Raw genomic sequence first — 20,769 nt, forward strand, 5'->3', positions numbered from 1 at the left:
GCAACTGAAGCTGTGGCTGCCAGGCTAGCTGGGAGGGATGAACTAAGGCCATAGCACATGGTTTGTGGCCCAGCCCAAGCAAAGTGTAAGTGGCGTTCAGGACTGAGGAAGTCACTAGGCAAGCAGGACTGCAGAGGAAAGAAAAGCTGCGTGTGCACTTCTGAGGGCTGTTATTTGCGCTCTCTTAATAGCTGCATGCTGTGTTTTGTCCATCTGAACTTTCCCGCCTGCCCACTGGTCCAGCGCAGCAGTTCCACCAACGGGAACAACAAAAACGGGGCTCAGAGGGAGGTGTCCAGGAGGAAACAGGCCGTTTGATGAGCACCACCTCCCAACCGGCTCCAGAGAAGCAGCTGGGAGAGGCCATAGAACAAGCTGGAAATACTGGCAAATCACGGAGGAGAGCCACTGCTGCACGCCCTGCTTCACCATGCCAAGAAGACGTGACTGGCTCAAGCACTGCTGTACAAGCCCTGTGTCCCTTCACCCGCAGGCACGCGTCGGAAGAGCCCTTCTGCTGTCACACACATTCGTTAGTTCTCCAAGGGGCTGGGACTGGGCAGAGGCGCCAGGTCACGGGCAGTCCCGGACACTGGGGCTACCCCTTCCGAAGGGGGCAGCCGGGAGTAGGCACTGGCCCCAGGGCGTGCGGGCGACCCAACCCGAAGGGTTCCGCTCAACCACCCTTGCTGCGCCCCGCGACCGCAGTACTCCTTCGCGGTTGGCCAGCGGTTCTGCTAGTTCTACCCTCTCTCCTCTCATTGGCTTTCTTCCGCTTGTCACTAGAGGGCCCGCCTCCTCCGGTTTCAGCCGTGGTCTCATTGGGCACCGTAGGGAACTGCCGGCCGCATCGTGCGCGGGTTGGCTCCGCGGGCTGTCCGTCGGCGCAGTAACCAGGCAGCGGGTTGCGGTGTGCATGTTTCCACGTCAGTGAGAGCCGTGCTGAGCCGGTTTCGCTTGCCCGTGCCCGGGAGGACCCCCCTCTCGGAGGCCTCGCCGGGACCACCGCTGCCTCCCGCCGCCACCGGGAGGGCCGGGGAGCGGACAGAGAGAGGGCTCAGCCCTCCCGCTAGCGGCGCTGCCTGCCTGACCGATATGTGAAGAGACCGCCGCCGCGGGGGAACAGGCGCCGCCATTTTGGATGCGGGGGTCAGTGCCGGGCGGCGAGTACCTGTCGCGATACTGTCGCGACGCGGGGGTGGGCGGGAGGCAGGCTGCGTGAATGGAGCCCGGCGACGGGCGGGGTGCCGGGGCAGCCTCTTCGGCGGCGGGCGGGAGTGGGGGGAATTGGCAGCCGCCCCTTCAGGCCGGTTCGTGACGTGACGCGCGTGGTGACCTGTCCCGAGTGCCCCACAGGGCGGGAGGCTGCAGCTGTCGCGGCTCGGAGCGGGGTTGTGGCATAGGCACCCACTTGCTGTGCGCCAGGTTGCCTTGCTTAAATACCGGTGGAAATGGAGACTTCTCCCGGCATATGGCCAGCTGTTTGGCTGCTGCAGGAGGAAGGCTCGGGGCTAACTTGGGGCGTTCGCTATGAATTCAGCTGGTACCATGTTTCTTGGTTTAAACAGTGTGAAATAATCGGAAAACAGAAATTACCCCTCTCGTATTTCCCTTAGGTTTCATTTTTATTCTGCAGTTTTGACAGATAAATGGAGCTGCCTTCTCGGTTCCCAGGCCCCATCTCGTTGTTGCAGCTAAATGTGGAGGCTTGAGGAGAAGCCTGTCCCGCCTTCCTTTCTGATGTGCCACTGCTGTCATGTTACTGCTGCTTATCTTTTTTAAAGAGTGTCACTGCTCAGAATTTTGCCGTTGCTGGACTGTGCATACTTATAAATTAATACTTTTCTAATATTTTTGTCTAGGCATTAGGAACTAGCATTTGGAGAAACATGCTGACTTCTCTGAACTTTTGCTGCCAGTGATATTTATTGCAGAGTAGTTATTACATGAAAAACCCAGGCAAGTAAAGTTTCCTGGTAGGGATTTGCATACCTTCTGCATGCAGTTTAGAGGGACGCAAAGGAGCTTTTTTGTTGCCAGCTGAGCTTCTGGATAACCTAGCTAGCTCTGAGTTAGGCAGGAATTGTTTGTGATTAGTGGACTAAAGGGTGTTATGTTTCTGTTTTGATAGCAGTGTGTTATATTGGGACTCCAGTGGCCAAATCTAGGTCAGACTATTTATGCATTATCATAAACAGTGCAAATTTAGGTCAACAGAAGCTTACTTTGAAGTACTACCTTTCTTGCATATGTAGTGATTATGTTGTTATTTATTATTGCTATTTATCGGAGCAGTTTCACCAGGTTTGAGTCAGTTTCCATAGCTGAAGGTGAAAGTTAGCAATGGGGAGAAGTGACTTGATGGAAGTCTGCCAGATGTTGTCACTTCTGATGTTAACTCTTGCTTGTTTCCAGGAAAGTTGCAGACATTTACCTGCAAGGGAGGGAGTGTTTCCTAAGAGTATACCTGAGACTTCTTATGGTAATACATAGGAAAAATTGGGTTCATATGCACTGGGATGTTTTGCAGTAGTGTGTTCTAGGGTTGAGCAGTGGAGCGTTCAAGTGCATGTGTTAGAGAACATTTGCCGACATAAATTTCACCAGTGCTTTTATGTGACGACTTCACATCTGGTACTATTTCAGGAGTCTCAGAAAAGTGATTACTGCCCATAGAACACTGCTGAAGGCTTTGAAGATTTTCTTTTATGACATGCTCAGGCATCGACCTTTTTCCCCTGATAGTGTTCCCAATCTTGTTAGCAGTGAGGCTCTGAGTGCTGACAGCTTTCCTGTTTCTCAGGTGGGCCGGGCAGCTGTGTAGCCTTGGTTTGGAGCTGCCATTTTGCTTGTTGAATTTCTGCACAGGAGCGAAATCTGAGAACTGGTCTGCAGATTATGAACCTATCATGAAAAAGAAACAGGAGTTTGTGTAGGACTAAATGAAGGGATAAGGAGCTGAAAAGCATTTGAAATCTATTAGGTAACTTCCCTGGTTTTTCTGTGTAATTCTAGACCACAGAACTTACTTTGGTTGTTTCTGTACTGAGTCCACTATCTTGTGTTTGATTAAGGAGTGCTCTCGTGAAAGGTATCCAGTCTTGATCTGAAGACACCAGGAGGTGTTGAAACCATGGCTTGGCTAGGTTTTTTTTACTGATCTTCAGCATTGGTAGTTCTGTTAATCTGTCCAACCAACACTTATACAATATCCCACTCTTCAGACCATACGTTTGTAACATTAAGCCTGAACTCATGTCAGCAATATTTTTTTGTATGTTGAACAGTTAGTGGTTTTACTTGACTACTAGTACCATGCTCTCATAAACCAAACTCTGATCATTTGGTGTTGGTCTGGTAAATCTGGTAACTTTCTCTGTGTAGCTGTAGAGCATTCATTTCAATCTTGAAACTTTTTTCAGTATATCCTTCAGTACATCTATACTGAGCTCTAAAGCGTGACCAGTTGGTTTTAGCAATTAAGATAAGAGTTGAAATAATGCATACTGAAATTACCTGATAACTTATAAAGGGTAGGCTTTAGGAAATGTGGAGTTTAGAGAAATTATTTCTATTGTCTGAAATAAACTTTCACAGAAATGGATGGTGCTTTTGGTGTCTTTAGCTTACAAAGTACATCTCTGAAAATAGTTTTATGCCTTCCCTCCCCACCGGCTGTTAATTATTTTCTGTTTCCTTCTCCAGCATATAGTTGCAAAGGTTCTTTGCATGAATGAAGCTGTTTGGCTGTGGTTTACTTTGGATTGTGTGTATGCTATTGCTTGGCTAACTGCAAACTTGAATGTAAAGTAGGATTTCTACACACACCCCCACACCCCATGCTTAAAGATCTGAAAGTGAATTAGTTTCTCCAGCGCAATAGATTATTTCAGTAGCATTGGACAGGTAAGTTTTTGGCATGTATAAAGTGATTTTTTTTTTATTTTTTAAATTTTTTTTTTAGTATTTTTATATAAAGTTACATTTAATGGAATCTGCAGTGAGGAAAAGAGTGCATTCTTGCCAAGGCTTCTTAAATAGTTAATAATGAAAAGATACAACTGCAAAAAAAACCCCTTAACTTTTGCAGAATTTTAATGTCAGGAGAGCCTTGCCAAGTAACATGGATCTTTTGCATCCTTGCTTGAAAGGATCAGCACGTTCAGTTTCCCAGCAGATTAAAAACAAAAGGTGTGTGTTGGAGGTCTATGTCTGTTGTCTTCATACTTTGCTGTTTGGAGATAGCACCAGGTTTAGGAACAGCTGATAAATGTAAGTCTCCTACATTCAGGAAGGATTGAGTTTTACAAACTTTTCTGTCTTGATTCTTTTAGGTTAAGAGTAGTGAGAAAGAAATAGGAGCCCTACAAGCAGACTCAGTAGTATGCAGAATAGCATTTAAGCTTTGGCTTCACCTTAAATATTGGCAAGATTATTGAGTATCTTTGTATGTGCAGGGCATGCGATACATATGTCTGGTATGCACATGCTTTCCTAAATCAGGTTGGGGGAGACTTTGTTTCCATGCTAGTTTACTAAATGCCTGGAATGGCACCACAAAGGTTACATGTTCAATATTGTTTTGTAATGGTGAAGACCGGAAAAACTTGAGTTTTGACAAATTTGAATGTATGAAGTATTTCCCCAAAGTACTTCTGTAGACCAGAGTTCTGATCCCTCAAACTGCCTGTATAGAAATGTGGAAAATGTTGGAATTGCTGAAAGAAGAAATAAGTAAGTGAGGAATTTTATGTAGAGGAGAAAACCTCCCATTAATGCCTTGTACAAAACCAAAGACAACATACTGAAGTAGAAAAAACTCTTACCAAGGGTGTTTTAATGTAGTCAATATATGGAATAAGTTACTGTTGAGGATGGGAACTTCTCAAGCATTAGACACATAAGTAGGAAGAATATCTGTGGTTCTTTTATATACAGGTGAGGAGGGAGGATCTAAACCTTTGTTCTTCAGGGTACAAGCAAACTACTTGGCTGAACTATTTGTTTTTCTGAGTCATGTGGTAGTGCATGAGCTAATCTATTGATCTGGTCTGTCATATCATTTCCTATATTAGAAAACACTTTTGTCTTTACCCCAGATTAGCGGTGTGACACTTAGGAATACTGTTATCAATAATCTAATAAAGTTAGAAACAGTTTTACCTATTGCAAACATGTAAAGCTGAAACAACAAATCTGATGCTCTCCCTTGAGATTGAGGGTGGGGTTTTTTTTACTAATATTGTGCTTAATTTCCATTGTTTACAGGATCCTGAAGCAAATTAGTCTCACTCAGGATATTTATATATTTGAAGTGTTTTTAATAATTCAAACATGGTAATTAACACAAAGCCTGATAGATTCAGAATGTATGTTCTGAAATTTCTGTGGTGGTGTTTCTGAGCTCTGGAATAATACATCAAAAACTGTTTCCTTCCAGCTCTGCTTTTGCTACCTGAGCAAAAATCCTTCTTGTATTCTGTATTTTGTTACCCTCCACCCCCTCTTCCCAGTTGAGTCCTTTACATGAGCCTGTCTGATTTCAAGAGTTGTGATCAGTGTTTCATTTTTCAGTCTTTTACTTCCATATGGATGGCCTGTTGTGATTTCAAGCTGGATTCCTCATTTCCTTCTCATATTTTCTGAAAAAGTCTCATTACTTGGCTACTATTTCACTAAATCCCTTTCAATTGCAGATGTGGTATCATCTGACTCTCCAGCCTCTTTATGTGTCCTGTTTATTTTTTATAAACAGTTGTGACTGTTCATTCCCCTCCATTCTTTCTTTATGCTTGACTGTGTCTGAGCTACAGCTAGTATAGAGAGAAGGATCCTATAGTAGTCCACTCTTTATTTTTCTCAGACTGTTAAAAATATTTCTTGCTTGTATAATAGTTTTTGCCTCTTCTGCCTCCATCTCTGGGTACATCAGTTTAAATTTTCCCCTGTAAAACCTGAGGCTACATAAGAACAAATTTCTGCCATCAGCTTTCTCACTTTTTGTCCCTGTGTTCCATCCAGTTTTGTTTCTAGTTTTGCTCATTTCTTTGTGCAGGTCTTACTCATATTTTTTGTTGCTTGCCTGCTTTTTTGAAAGGTTTTTTTTTCATGAAGTAAGTGTGAAATCAACATCTGTTATAAGTCACTTTATTTTGTTAAAGTTTAAACTCCAGAAGAGCTTTGCTCTGCTAAGCCACTGATGCTTATTTAACAGAGCACAGGATTGGCTTTGTGTTCTGTGTAGAGCTGCAGGACTCTGCATGTTGCTGGAGATGTGCGTGTGATTCCATTGTCATGGATGTGTGTCCTGGTACCCTAGCATTTTATCGTTCTGTGAGCTTACATAGACTAGAAAAAAACTGAGGAATGTGCCTCGGCAAAGTTGTCTCTTACTTCGCAGATGCCCTGTTATAACTAACTGTCTGCTCTCATGGTCTTGAAAACACACTCTGTAGAAAAGCACCTTTCTTTTGTCTTCCTTTTGACAAAATATCTGTACTTGTCTGCATGCACAAAACAAAGATTTGAAAGAGTTTCTTGCGTTGCTGCAGGCCTCCTGTTTGACTGGGGCCAAGTTGGTGTTTCATCGGAGGAAGAAAATGATTCTGAGAGGCTGGAGATTAATTTGAGTTACTTTTATTTTCAGAATTGTCAGGATGGTAGATAAGAACATTTACATTGTACAAGGTGAAATCAACGCGGTGGTGGGAGCAATAAAACGTAACGCCCGGTGGAGCACTCACACACATGTGGTAAGTTACCCTGAATTGTTGCTAGCTCTTCATGCTGTAACAGAGACCACCTGATTTTAGGAAAGAACCTCAATTTTTTTTTAACACTTGTTACAGTACTTTATAAGTAAAGCTGGAATAACTTTCTACATTGTTTCATGCCAAGCAATTTTGGCTTCTTGTGTTCCAGCTACTGTAAGAGGTACAAAGCTGGAAATCTGCCTATATACCCCATAAGTAAACAGAAAACCCTTCGTTGTATTCCAGTGGGAATCATCTCATTTAGACTTTTATTGCCTGCTGTACCAGAGGTTTTGAATATATAATATTATCTAGCACAGTGTTTTTATATATCTTGAGTGCTCCCTTAGTGAAGACAGTCTTTATCATGAAAGTCATGAAATAAAAATTGAAGAAGTCGTTATATGTAGGGTATACATTTTTTCTTATGGCATAGTATCTTTAGCTCTGCGTTGTGACTGCTAGCTATATTCTTTAGTGAAACCTGTTAATAGTTGCAAACCTGTTTTGTTAAAAGCCATTAATACAGTGTTTCAAAGTTTAATGATGCATCGGTCAGTTTATGGCTTCCATAGTGTAAATGTGTGCATGTGGTGAACTGCATCTGTGGTGTGCTTCAGAATGTCACATGAATAGCATATGGCTGTCATCCAGCACAAGTGGTTTCAGTTTGTCAAAGGACAGTGCACTTGTCCTAACAGACATTTCTTCACTAGAGCTCACTGCCACCCAGTAGGAGGTGTGGCTGCAGATGTGCACAGCTTGGGGAAACTGCTGCTCCTCCTTATTTTAATATTGTAAAGATAGGCTAAGGCTAAAGGATGCCACTATTCATATAAATTTTGCACTGTGATTTTTTATTTTTTTTAAGTTATTTTAATGGCACCAAATGTCATTCCATTTCTGTTCCCATTACAATCTGCATAGATTAACATTATAGCAAATCCAGATGAGCCATTTCAATATGGTATGAGTTAGATTTGCTCTGAAATTTATTGAACAGTGGAAGGCTAATCAGAAATACTTCTAAGGACAATAAAACCAAATCAGAATGCTCAGTCTTGAACCTGTGCTTTGACATTTGAGCTGTATGACATTGGGGAGCTCTGGCAGAAAAATAAAAATGCTTCTCTTGATTTTGATGGAGTAAACACGCTGACAGTGATAAACTCAGCCCTGTGAATATGAATGGGTCTTCACAGACCTAATATTAAGATTTTTCTTCAGAAGTATGTTTGCCTCATTAATGACTTTCTATATATAACCTATAGGATGAAGAAAGGGATCCTCTGCTCCATAGCTTTAGCTACTTAAAAGAAGTTCTGAATAATATAACAGGTAAGCTTACACAGAAATCAGCAGGTATGTATACCTGTTAGTGTATATGACAATACAAGTACACATGTACTTGCTCGTCTTAGTTATTATCCAGCGGTCAAATATTGAATAACAAGAAAAAATATGTATATACTTTTAGACAGATAGTACAGTTGTGAACTATTACACAAATACAACTGCCGCTACTGTCTGGAGAAATACATGTATGTGTGCATATATGTATATATATATGTATTTTGTGTGTGTGTGCACACTTAAATATAAATATGCAAGCTTCTTTAATATACTGAAGTTTGTAGTGATATATGCAATCTGGTGTATTATTATACAGTCTTCCTGTGCTTTGTTTATGTTTTCTGATCTGTGAATAGTGGGGAAAATCTGCTTAGAAAGTAGCTTCCCATTATCTGTTTTCTCCTTGCATTCTTCAGTTTGTTGGTTTTCATCATCTGTTATCAGTAATAAGCGAAGCACCGGCTTCACTTTTCACTTGGGTCTTTCGAATCTTGAAGTGAAAGGCTTACTTTGTGACCAGTTGCACTGAAAAGAACTGGAAATCTGCATTGCTTTCAGTGGAACACAAGGCTGTGATGTCTATCCTGAGCAATTTTTTTTTCCTTAACCCGTCTTTTTCCCCTTTCCTCGCATGTTTTCTCTTTTTGTAATTTCAGGAGTGATTGTTTAAGTGTATGTTGAGAATCTGGAAGTAAGGCTAATCCTGAGCTCTATGTATATGGCATTCATCTGTTTCTCCCCAGGATTTGTCTTACTGATTGTAATATGTGAAAACAAGCTTTACTTCTGGTCCCTTACAGTGAGTGTTCAGAGCTGCACTGAACCTAAGTCTGAGTGGACTTTCTGCATTTCTAATTACAAAGCATGCCCATTCTTGTGTTTGCATTGAGCCTGGAATCCCACAGAAAGTATGTTCCCTAAAAGTACAATGGTGCTGCTTCCAGGTGCTAATGAAAGGTGCTGAGGACATGTACCAGTTCTAACCCCTTATTCCTTCCTCTTTTCTGGCTGCCTGTAAGTATAATTCTTTGGTTTGCTTTGCTAGGTGAACTTCCTTTGGCTGTGAGCAGGACTCGCCTGTCAGGCCATGACATCTTAAGGAAGAGCTTACATTTCTGGATGGTACCTTTGTTCTGGATGTTATACCCAGACTACTTGACAGGCTGTATTTGTGGAGTGTTGTAAGCTCATTCATCTTATGTAGGATATGCAGACAGTCACCAAAACTGTTCTGGGACAAAATTTTCCTTGTCTCCCTTCCATGAGATAAAATTTTCCTTAAAATAAGACTCCTGAAGTTGTTTGCCATTATTGCGAATACCACTTCTCATCAACAAGAGCAGGGAACGTCAGGATGCTCAAATAGATGCAGTATGAGTAAATGTCAGGGACTGGCCATTTATCTCAAGTAGCTAGATACAATGTGCGGTTGACTTGTTGGGGAAAAAATGCAAACCCAGTATCTTCTTGTGTTAGAGAAGGCAAAGTTTAATGTACTGAGAGATTCAAGACTCCCTGTGAGTATTAGTCATCATGTAAGTGTGGATCATGCTGAGATAATAATTGCTCATATGTGATGATGATAGCACATTGGTTTGACTGCACTGGGTTCTTTTAAACAGGCAATTTCAGCTTCAGTGACTGCTGCTTACTGACTAGGGTCTTGAGATAGGACATTGTTGTTGTGCTCTTTTTTTGGTTTTTTTTTTTTTTTTTTCAGTTTTAGACATGGACTGTTCCCAAGCAATACTTTGAATAATACAGTCTCCTACCTCTTCTTCCAGGCAATGAAGGTTTTTTGTGGGTGGTTTTGGGGGTATTTTTTTTGCCTAGACCTTCCTTTCATGTCTCTTTCATTAGCTCATGGAAACACATTGCTTTTATATTTAAATTTATTCAAGCTGTAATCTTTGACATTTGAGTTAGCTTTTTAGTACAATTTTGCATTTATAGTAATATATATTATGTATTTTCTCAATCCCCCAAGAACCCATTTTAATCTGTTCCGGATGCAAATTTCAGGCTGCCTTGTCCCATCTCCCCTCTTGCTCTCTCCCTCCCTTCCCCTCCCCCATGGAGCATGTTTGATCAGGTGTGGCAGGAATATCCACTGTCAAGCTGCGCCCTTTATATTAGTCAATATTATCCTTCCTTCCCTCCCACTCCCTTCATTCTCCTCTGGGCTTTACCAGTTGATTTATAATTTTGGAATTCTCATCGGAGTCTGTAATACAGTTTGTTCATTATTTAACCAAAACCTGTTTAATGAGCAAAGAGAGGCAATGTAAATGTTAGGCATGTTGCAGTGGAGTACCTTTTGTTCTCCTCTGAGCTAGTGGGTATTAACTCTGTCATGCCTGTGATGCTGAAATACCCTGGTCTAGTGTATAAAGATGCACCAAATACCTCCAGCAGCTAAAAAGCCCCATTACAAAGTACTGCTTCTCAAGAGTAACCATGTTTTTTTATTTGATTAGCAAAATAGTAAAAGCTTGCTTGCAGCTAAGCAGTGGTATCCCATACCATCCCACTGTAATGTCTAAACAGGCTCTTGAGGGAAGCATCTGGAGAAGATGCTGTTGCTCAGCACAATCCCATGATTGTCATAAGGGTAACTTCAGTATACCTAGCTAATTGTACCTGAATTAAATGGAATGAAGTTGCACTTTAAAATTCTGACACAGAAACTTAATTTCTATGGCAACTTTGTATAGATTTATGAAAGCGATTTAATGATTTGAAAATGAATAGCATGTCTTCTCTTACCTGCTGTCATTTGCTTTACTGTATGCCATTGATATACTTTTATGGGCTGCATATATTTTAACGATTATAAATAGTAGTTGCCTGAAAAACAGAAAGGAAAAGGAGAGTTTCTGTCATTGTGGGGTGATGCATAAGTTACTGTAAGATAAATTTAACAGCTGCATGCTTGTTGTACTGAGGTAAGCACCATAAGCCTAAGTTGGATGTGGTGTCTCGTAATTCCAGTGCTTAGAAAAAGTGAAAATTGGTGCCCTGAGTTACCACCATATGAAAGCAGTGACTATCAAGCTTTGTCCATGCATGCAAAATTGAAATACGACTACATCTGCAAAGGGTGTTTTAAAACTGATGGAATTGTTACTGTTGGTACAAGTTTGTATCTAGCATTGCCGTCACCACAACTTCCATTTGGTTCAATTTTAAAGTTAGCTGGATATCTAGAAAATGTGTTTGCATATTGAAATATTTGTTCATTTCATCAATTTTCTCACGGATTTAGGTCAAAAAAAGGAAGCTTCTTTTTGACACCCAGTGATAATTGAGCGTTGTTTTTTTTCATGAGTGTTTCCAACTTAGGATGCTCTTGAGCTCACTAGGAAGAGGTTTTATAACCACAAATGGCTGGAAATATAAGTTAATTATAAGCTTGCTTTTTTACGATCTGATGAGGATTGGGTTTTCTGAAATCTTGCTATGGCTGTTGAAGTCTTCAGACCATTCCAGAATGATATGGAGGTAAGAGCAGATACTTCTGTAGTTGTTCTTATTGCAGAATTTATGCTTTGCTCTGATTGGGGGGGATGAGTCAGTAACCAAGATTTTTGTGATTGAATTACTGCTTAGTGGTGTGTAGGATGGCTTTAGGACAGAAAATGACTAAATACAACTGCCTTGTACAAGTCGGCACTGCAGTGGGAGAAGCAGGTGTTTGTGGAAAGTGTGTGCATCGAGAGTCTATTTAAATAAGGTTTAAACTAGGTAAACACACCTGTGAAGAGGTGCTTGTGTATATTTTAGGTCCATGAGTACCAGACTGGAAGGTTTGAGTCCTTTTATCCTCTGGTGGTTCAGAGTTAGTGCATTTAAACAGAAGCTGCAAAGTAAGCTGTTAGAAGCACTCCGATTTCATGCACATTCATGACATTTTAAATGAATGCTTGTACAGTGGGTTCAGAAGAATCTTTCCATGGCTTATTTCAGACAAGAAGCTGCTGCAAATCTCCATCTTTAGAGGGTTGGCTGGGGCATTAAGAGCTGGCTAAAGGTCAAATGACTGTAACTGTAAGAGAACCTTTGCCCAGTATACAGACTTAATATACTTGTTACTGTAGCCATCAGTTTTCTGGTATGTAGATGTGATTGCACACTCATTTTCTCATGTCTAAGCTCTGGAAACTCAGGTTTTAGGGATAATCTGACATTCATATAAAACAATATGGGAATTTTATCCTGATTTGGTGTTAATGTCAGAACTTTTTCTGAAAGACCTAGTTTTAAAAAGTGGTGAATCAGTAGTAGATACAGATGAGCGGCCTAATCTCAGCACTGTTGCAGTGCTATTGAGTAAGAGTCTGACATATTCATTGTGGTCTACTTAAGAAATCGTAAAAAAGTAATGTTTTTTTCTTAAAGAGGTGTAAGGATTATGTAGTGTTTCAATGCTTGTTATTTTGCACTTTGCAGATGAGGGCAATATCACATTTTAATTATTATTTATATCTTAAGTTTCTGCAGGAAATGCCTGGACTTAGAAGCAGACAAGAAACACTGATGAACTCTAAGCTGTGGTCCCTTCCAACCCAAACCATTCTATGATGCTTCTTTTGTTTGCATTGAAGGATTGCAATGTTACCCAGAGCAGACACTAAAAAAAAAAATAAATAAAAATCATAGATACACAGAATGGTTTGGGTTGGAAAGGACCTTAAGATCATCTAGTTTCAACCACCCTGCCATGGGCAGGGACATGTCCTACTAGATCAGGTTGCTCAAGGCCCTGTCCAGCCTGGCCTTGAACAAAAATCACCTAAGCTTTTTTTTCTGTTGCATACCAGTTTCATATAAAAGATCTAGAAAACTCACTGGTGGTGTAGATGATGTCTGTTCCTGTGATAATTAAAAAACCCCAAACAACAACAAAACCCCCAAAACTATTTATTTATATACTTGCAAATAGCAGTTATCCATGGATGTTGTACTTGCTGGTTTGGAAGGCCAAATAACTCAGGCTAACATTTAGCTGTTATTGCATTCCCTATAAAATTTTTAAGGATGGAAAGGGTGTAAGAAAGGTCAGGCAATTGACAGTAAGGTTTCTTCAATAACTTAAACTCGGCCTCACTCTGGTGGTTGGCAGTATGTAGTCCACACTGGATGACTTGACACAGTGTACAGAAGTGGTAAATAATTTCCCTTAATATGTTCTGTCACCTTCTTACTGTAAGAAGTATGAAGATTAAGGGGACAACTTTAATTCGACACTTTGCTTGCGGGCTGAATCCGGACTTGAGTTTTGTGAATTGTGTTCAAACAATGCAGTAAAAGTTGTCATTTTAAAAGCAAGGCACTAGTCTTTCATGAATGCAGACATCCTTCCAAGAGAAGCTGCAGGTAGTTCTAAATACTCTTTGAGAGGGATTAATCTTTTTTTTTTTAATCTCATTGTAGCATCAAATGAATCAAATGACTGTCTTATGGCTGAGGTCTTTGAATTTCCCTCAGATAATAGGTTTCTATTGATACTTTTGGCATAGGTTTTCTTGATGTTACTGGAGAAATAATAAACCAGTCTTTAACCAGGTGGTTGCTAGTTTTGTGCTTTATTTGCTAAGCAGTTTTCCTCGTGTGACACTAATGTGCTCTAAGAATGTACTGGGTGACCTGGTGTGTGAATTTCTCAAGCCCAAAGCTAATACCTAAATTGTCACAATTTCATTTAAGATTTAATATGTTTTCTGGATGTGCTTGATGAAGAGTAACTCAGTGTTTGTGGAGCCTTATTGCACCAAGATAAGCACCATAACTTTTTCCAAGGCTTTTCTGTTGCATTTATGCGGATTCCCCAAGGAACAAGGTATGAATGGACTCTGAACTCTAGTTGATTGTTGCCTTCAACATTAGGTTACTGAGTGAAACTAGGACTCCTGACAATGGGAAGCTTGTAATTGGGAGATGATGTAGCTGTGACCGAATGTGCAGAAGGGGCTAAACTGCAGTTGTGTAGCATCCTGAACATGATAACTTTATAGCTCTTATGTTTGTCTTCTATTTTGTGTTTATGAGTAATAGGAAACTTAATAAATTCAAAGGAAGTGGAGTGACTCTGAGACTGTCTAGAGGAAAAAAAACCAAACTAACCCAGTAAGATGGTCTTCACACAAGGTATTCCAGTATTTCTCTTAACATCAGGATGTCTGAACTGGCACTTCTTCAGTCTGGCACCACCACCATTGTGGTACCACCTAAGCATCCTTTTAATACAGTTCTTTGGGTGGGGTGTAAGGCTAGGATTTGACCTTAACAGTCTTCCATCTGTGCTTGGCTAATGACTGGCAGGTACAGGCAGGAGGTGGTGCTGTTGGAAGGAATAGTTTCCTGACCCCTAATCCTTAAGGACCCAAGGATTTAGATGGACAAGCACTCCTGGCTGTTGGTTGGCAGAGTTCCCACAGTGGGCTTGTTCTGTAACACCAGCCTTCTGTTACCACTGCAGGGCTGGGCTCTGAAGAGCTGCCACATGTGCATGGTGCGCAACTGACTCTCCCTTGTTCCACGCTTGTTGAGCAATTACTTTCCCACTTGTTGGGCACTCCATTATTTCCTTCAGTTACTGCTTCTGTGTGAAGTGGAGCCATAAAGGAAATGGCCTAATGTACATACATTAGAAGGCAATAAATTGCAGTTTGATTTGGTAGAAAGGCAGTACCAGATGCTCTGTTGAAGTTAAGGTTCCTCTTAAATCATCCATGGAGGTTTTTTTGAAGATGATGTCTTTGTTTTGGTTAGGACTAGTTAAAAGGAATTGTGGCCAATTAAGAGACGTTAAGGCTATTTACATTATAGTAAAAACCCTCTTGAAGTAGGAGTGTATTTAAAATTGCTGAATTTCAGTAGAAGTTTTATATATTAAATATATAGCTCTTCTGTCACCTTTTCTTCTTTTAACTGTCTTGCTATACAGTTGCCATCTAAGCTATTAAAAACAGTGTCTCAAAGGTGATTTACTTCAAAGAAGCAGTAACTTGTGTCAGTGCAGGTGCATTTTTATGTAGTTGCGTAATGTGTAGTAGGACTGCCAAGAAGCATTGGTCATACATACACAACAAGCACACTGAAGGATTCCTCACCTCAAAGAGTTTGTAGCTTAAGAGAGGAGAAGCAGAGAGAAGTCAGTAAGCATACAAAGTTGTTAAACACTTGAGAGTTTTTCTTAATCACTACCTCCATTTGTTCTTCAAACAAGCTGTTGTTGGCCGGTCCCTAAGACAGTTTATGGTAAGATGTGAGTTTGAAGGAGAGGTTTGAAATTGGGCAAAATTTCAAGAACAGTGCAGGGGTGTGTGGTAAGGTGTTTCAATAATTAGTGTGGAAGAAAAAAAACTGTCAAGAAGAGAGGTAGAAAGGGAGGGATTTAAAGGTAAGTATAAAAGCAGCAGAATGATGAAGAACATTGTTATTAATGTAGCAAGTTGATTGGTTAGGGAACATTAATAATGAGGGATGTGGAGTTGATGGCTTGCCCATTTGAGGTAGACTTGCAAGAGCTATTTGGTTTGTTTTTTTAAGGTAACTCTACCTAGCTTGGCTGCTCTCTGGGTGTTACGGAATAGATTGTTGCCTAAGGGGATTCTTTCAATCAGGAGAAAAACTCTTCCAGCATGTTACGGACCTCCTCGTTGTAAGTTATAAAAAAAAATATATTAAAAAAAAAAAATATATATATGGATAGTCATGATCTTAATTTTGTAATTTGCCTTTAGAAAATGATACAATGCAACATTCTTTCTCCAGGAAAGAGCTTACTTACAGGAAGTTGGACAGAGCCTTGGATGACATGGTTTAGTGTGAGGTGTGCCTGGCCATGGCAGGGGGGTTGGAACTTGATGATCTTAAGGTCCTTTCCAACCCTATTCTATGATTCTAAGTTACAGCCGCATTCAGTCCTATAAAAACTAACATAATCTTTCAAATGACATGATTTTAACTTGCTTTACATCACCTTTAAAAGCTACAAAAAAGTTTTGGTATATATTGCCTACTGTATTTGATATTTGATATATTATATATTATATATTATATAATATATATTATATATATTATATATTATATATAATATATATTATGTATTATGTATTATATATTATATATATTATATATTATGTATTATGTATTATATATTATATATTATGTATTATGTATTATGTATTATATAATATAGAAAAATATTATATATATTATAAGCCTATAATACAGTAATTTAAAGGTAGGTTCTGAGGTCTTGTGATACGATGGATTCTGGGCTGAAAGAGATGGAAATGTCATATCATGGATGAATCTGAAGTGCATTCATTCCAGTATTGGTGGTATCAACAGATACTTTCTGGGGAAGATGTTTGGGAGTGAATGGAAATCCGTGAATTTGTTAATAGAGTAACGAAGACTAAATCATGAGTGAACTAAATATATGTAAGTCTTCTAGGGACAGGTAATCAGTACATGTCATCACAAAATTGTAGGAAATAAAACCCATCTTGAGAAGGAGCGTATATCAGCTAGTCATTGTAGAAAATCAATAGGTCTGCATTAGTATTGTATGGTGTACTGTATCCATGTGACTTGGAAATGCCACCAGAAATGTTCAAGCAACCTGTTCTTGTTTTGAACTCCTAACTATATTTGGACATTTCCTCTTTAGTTTAATGGCATGAATAGACATAGACTCCTTATCCCTTGAATTTCATGAAATGAATATGTCTGTTGTACTGTTCGCATGGCTCAGTTGTGAAGTTAAAACTCGTGAGTTCAAGCTACTTTGTATTCAGGCATGTTGTGAAAGAAAGAGGTACATAGTTACATGACAGTTGAGGAACAATGTGACATGACAAAAAAAGACCATGTGAGCTGGATAGAAATGTAAAAGTAAAGCATGTTATATGGGAGCTTGCACATATATGCAATATAACTGAAGTTTGGGGTGATGTTGGCTTTAGCTATCCTGTTACAATTAATACTGTTTCCATGACAGCTTATGCAAATGTATTTTGCAGTGTAATCACAATTACACAATTATAATACTCAAGGGGTGCATTTGATTAATGCTTGTTAGCTGAATATGTTAAATTCTTCAGTGACAGTGGTAACTTGTTCGATCCTTTATCTATACCCTAATACAAGCACTTTGGAAGTTTTAATTTCCAGATCTGTCCGTGTAGCAGTAAGCTGATAATTACTCCTAGCCATATTGAAACAGTAAGTTATAAACACAACAGACTTTCAGAAAGTGTATGCTGTCTTTGGTTGGTGCAGGAGTCTGAATGCTTACATAACGGTGAACTTTGATGTGTGCTACTTAGATGAGAGACTTCAAAACAAAGCTGTTCACTCTTGATTTAACTTAATTCTGGCAGGAAGATTTTTTATTAAAATGTGTCTTTGTAATTTTTCTTGATTCAGGGGTGAAGTCTGCCAAGATGTTGCTGAATTAGATTCCATTTACCTCTTGATTAACTTCTTAAATAATTTAGGTGTCAAATTGTAAATATGAGGCATTGTTGAAATAAATAAAGATGTGGTTGTTATTTTGATCGTGGCATACTGAAGAATGGTCTGTTAGATCTGGGTATAGCTGTGGGGAGAGGGAGATATTCTAGAAATAAAACAAGTGACAGTGGCAAAATATGGTTGCTTATGTAAGCATCTTTAGTAACTGTACTAGGAACTTGGATGTTCTTCAAAGCTGGATTAAACAATTTATAGTGGCTTATAATAGTTCTTTAATAACTTAAGATGGCAGCATGGGAAGAGCCATCATTATCTGGTTTTCACTTCAATCTGAGGTTTTCACATTTGTTGCTCAGAAATGTTTTCTTTGCATTTCAGCCCTTAGTTAAAACATTCGTTTTTTCAAGTGTCTGAAGTGCAAATATATTCAGTCAGACTTAAGATCTGATGAGCACTGTCAAATTTTACTTCTGTGCTTTCTCTCTCTTAAATATATTCTGCCTCAGTATGAAATTAGCACTTGAGATGTGAAGTGATCAGGCTAGTACAGGGAGGGGGGAGAACAGAGTCCTAGCAATATTTACTTTGGTGGCATTGTTGATGATGAATACAAAAGTGTAGGAAATGTTTGCTCAAATATTTACCAGTCTGTTAAAATATTGTCAACAGGAAGGGACTTTTTCACTTGAAGCAGGACTACCATGATCTTGTAGGTAAACTAGGATTTGGTTTGGCAAAGTGGTAAGTTTTAAACAACAAACTTTTCTGAAAGCTTATGACTTTGTGTGATACAGGAGTCTGGACACTTTAATCATCAAGGCTTCTGCTTCATTAAGAACATAAGAGAATCACAAAATCACAGAATCCCAAGGGTTGGAAGGGACCTCAAAAAATCATGTAGTCCAACCCACCTGCAAGAGTAGGGTAACCTAGAGCACATCACATAGGAACTTGTCCAGGTGGGCCTTGAATATCTCCAACGTAGGAGACTCCACAACCCCCCTGGACAACCTGTTCCAGTGCTCTGTCACTCTCACAGTAAAGAAGTTTTTCCTGATGTTCACATGGAACCTCCTATGCTCCAGTTTACACCCATTGCACCTTGTCCTATCACTGGACATCACTGAAAAAAACCTAGCTCCATCATCCTGACACTCACCCTTTACATATTTGTAAACATTGATGAGGTCACCCCTCAGTCTCCTCCAAGCTAAAGAGACCCAGCTCCCTCAGCCTCTCCTCATAAGGGAGATGTTCCACTCCCTTAATCATCTTTGTGGCTCTGCGCTGGACTCTTTCAAGCAATTCCCTGTCCTTCTTGAACTGAGGGGCCCAGAACTGGACACAATATTCCAGATGCGGCCTCACCAAGGCAGAGTAGAGGGGGAGGAGAACCTCTCTTGACCTACTAACCACACCCTTTCTAATACACCCTAGGATGCCATTGGCCTTCTTGGCCACAAAGGCACATTGCTGGCTCATGGTCATCCTCCTGTCCACCAGGACCCCCAGGTCCCTTTCCCCTTCACTACTTTCCAGCAGGTCAACCCCCAACCTGTACTGGTACATGGGGTTGTTCTTCCCCAGATGCAAGACTCTACACTTGCCCTTGTTGAATTTCATCAAGTTTCTCCCCGCCCAACTCTCCAGCCTGTCCAGGTCTCGCTGAATGGCAGCACAGCCTTCTGGTGTGTCAGCCACTCCTCCCAGTTTAGTGTCATCAGCGAACTTGCTGAGGGTACACTCAGTTCCCTCATCCAGGTCGTTGATGAAAATATTAAACAGCACTGGTCCCAGCACCAACCGCTGAGGTACTTCACTAGTCACAGAAAGTATCCATTTCTGGAAGAAGCATCCATGTCTGGTAAATAAAAAGGTAATATTTTCTTGTGGAAAGGGCTTTTTCAAGAGGTTTGGAAACACAGAGGAGGAAGAAATGAAAAGATTCAGACATTGTAGAAAATAATAAACTCAGAGTAGCTGAATGGTAGTTCAATAATTAAACAAAAGTTTTTTTCAGAGAAAAAGAAATGGCTGAAGAAATATATTCTTAAATAAGGGGAAGGGGGGAGACTACTGTAGGCATCCTGGAATACTTAATTTAATAGTTGATTGTTAATTGACTATTGAAGCTTTGTGTCAGAGGCAACATCAACTTAAATTTCGCAGACCTTTTTTCCCCCTCCCACTTTTACTGACAATCCATTAACAATCTGAAAGTGAAGCTCATTCTCATTCATCTGGCTTTGAATTGTAGTTTCTCTTTGGATGGTAGTTCTTAATGCTGTTGAGTTTCGCAACCCATGCTGGTACTTGTTCACATGCACAAGACCCATGTGCTGCAGCGGAAGGTCACACATTCTCTTTCACTCTGCAGAAACAGCAGGTGATGGTACCAGCTGCTCACATCCCTGTATTAGATGCCTGAATTTGAGCAGCTGTATGAGGCTGCCAATAAACTAACATGTAATGCAGTTCATAGTTTGCCCACATTTCAGTTGATCCTACTTGGCACCATCCAGTATGTTTTTTTTAAACATCTTTCAGTGCCACCAGCAAGGTGCTCATTTTCTTTCTTGTGCGCTCATAAGATGTGCCAGTCAGATGCTTGAAAAGTGTCCAGTGTTACAGATTTGAAAAGGAAAGGCTACCAGAAAAACTGCACGTGCACAGGGCTTAAGGAGGCAGGAGTAATCTCTCTATTGTTACTATAATGTTGAAAGTTTAAACTTTTAAAACATTTTTGCTGATCTGGGCTGTTCTACTTGTCATTAAGCAGTAGTAGTTTTGGATACAAACCTAGGTGGTGGTTGGTTGGTTGTTTTAGAAGAATAGGTCAGAAGTGCTTTCACTCTGAGGAACCTCTGCCTGCATTCAGCTAGCAGAAGAGGTCTTGTTACGTGAATCTGGTATTAGAAGAAGGCTGTAGTGGTTTTTAATTGCACTTCTAGTAATAAAACTTGCTTGGCAATGAGTTTTTATATATCCACAGTTTATTTCAACTTGTGCTTTTTATTTAAAAAGCGTATTTGTGATGTGTTAGGACCTTCTGTTAAGCCAATTAAATAAATGGTGGAAAGGTTGAAACTGCCTGTCTGTATTTTGCAGAAAAGGGGAGGAGGGAGCAAAGTGATGACAAAGTCTTGCTAATAAAATCCTGACAGGTGACTTTAGTGGT

At 40.2% G+C, this 20,769-nt stretch overlaps 1 protein-coding gene across 6 annotated transcripts in view; it reads left to right on the forward strand.

The window, feature by feature from the left end:
* Positions 1-1,014: 1,014 nt before the first annotated feature.
* Positions 1,015-20,769, forward strand: part of GBF1 (golgi brefeldin A resistant guanine nucleotide exchange factor 1) — a 108,213-nt gene continuing 88,458 nt past the window's right edge. For 3 of the 6 annotated variants that reach the window (XM_061358726.1, XM_061358728.1, XM_061358732.1), the window contains exons 1-2: positions 6,647-6,752; positions 8,024-8,090. In XM_061358726.1, coding sequence (XP_061214710.1) covers positions 6,657-6,752; positions 8,024-8,090 — 163 coding nt within the window. In that variant the 5' untranslated portion in view covers positions 6,647-6,656. Of the gene's footprint in view, positions 1,150-1,321; positions 1,524-2,767; positions 2,984-6,646; positions 6,753-8,023; positions 8,091-20,769 lie in introns of those variants that run through there. The other 3 variants (XM_061358729.1, XM_061358731.1, XM_061358730.1) reach the window with 3 other exon arrangements.

The sequence above is a fragment of the Neopsephotus bourkii genome, unplaced genomic scaffold, assembly GCF_033783945.1.
Source record: "Neopsephotus bourkii isolate Nb327-2 ecotype Australia unplaced genomic scaffold, CSIRO-AGI_Nbou_v1 NB_951, whole genome shotgun sequence".
Classification (NCBI taxonomy): Eukaryota; Metazoa; Chordata; class Aves; order Psittaciformes; family Psittacidae; genus Neopsephotus; species Neopsephotus bourkii.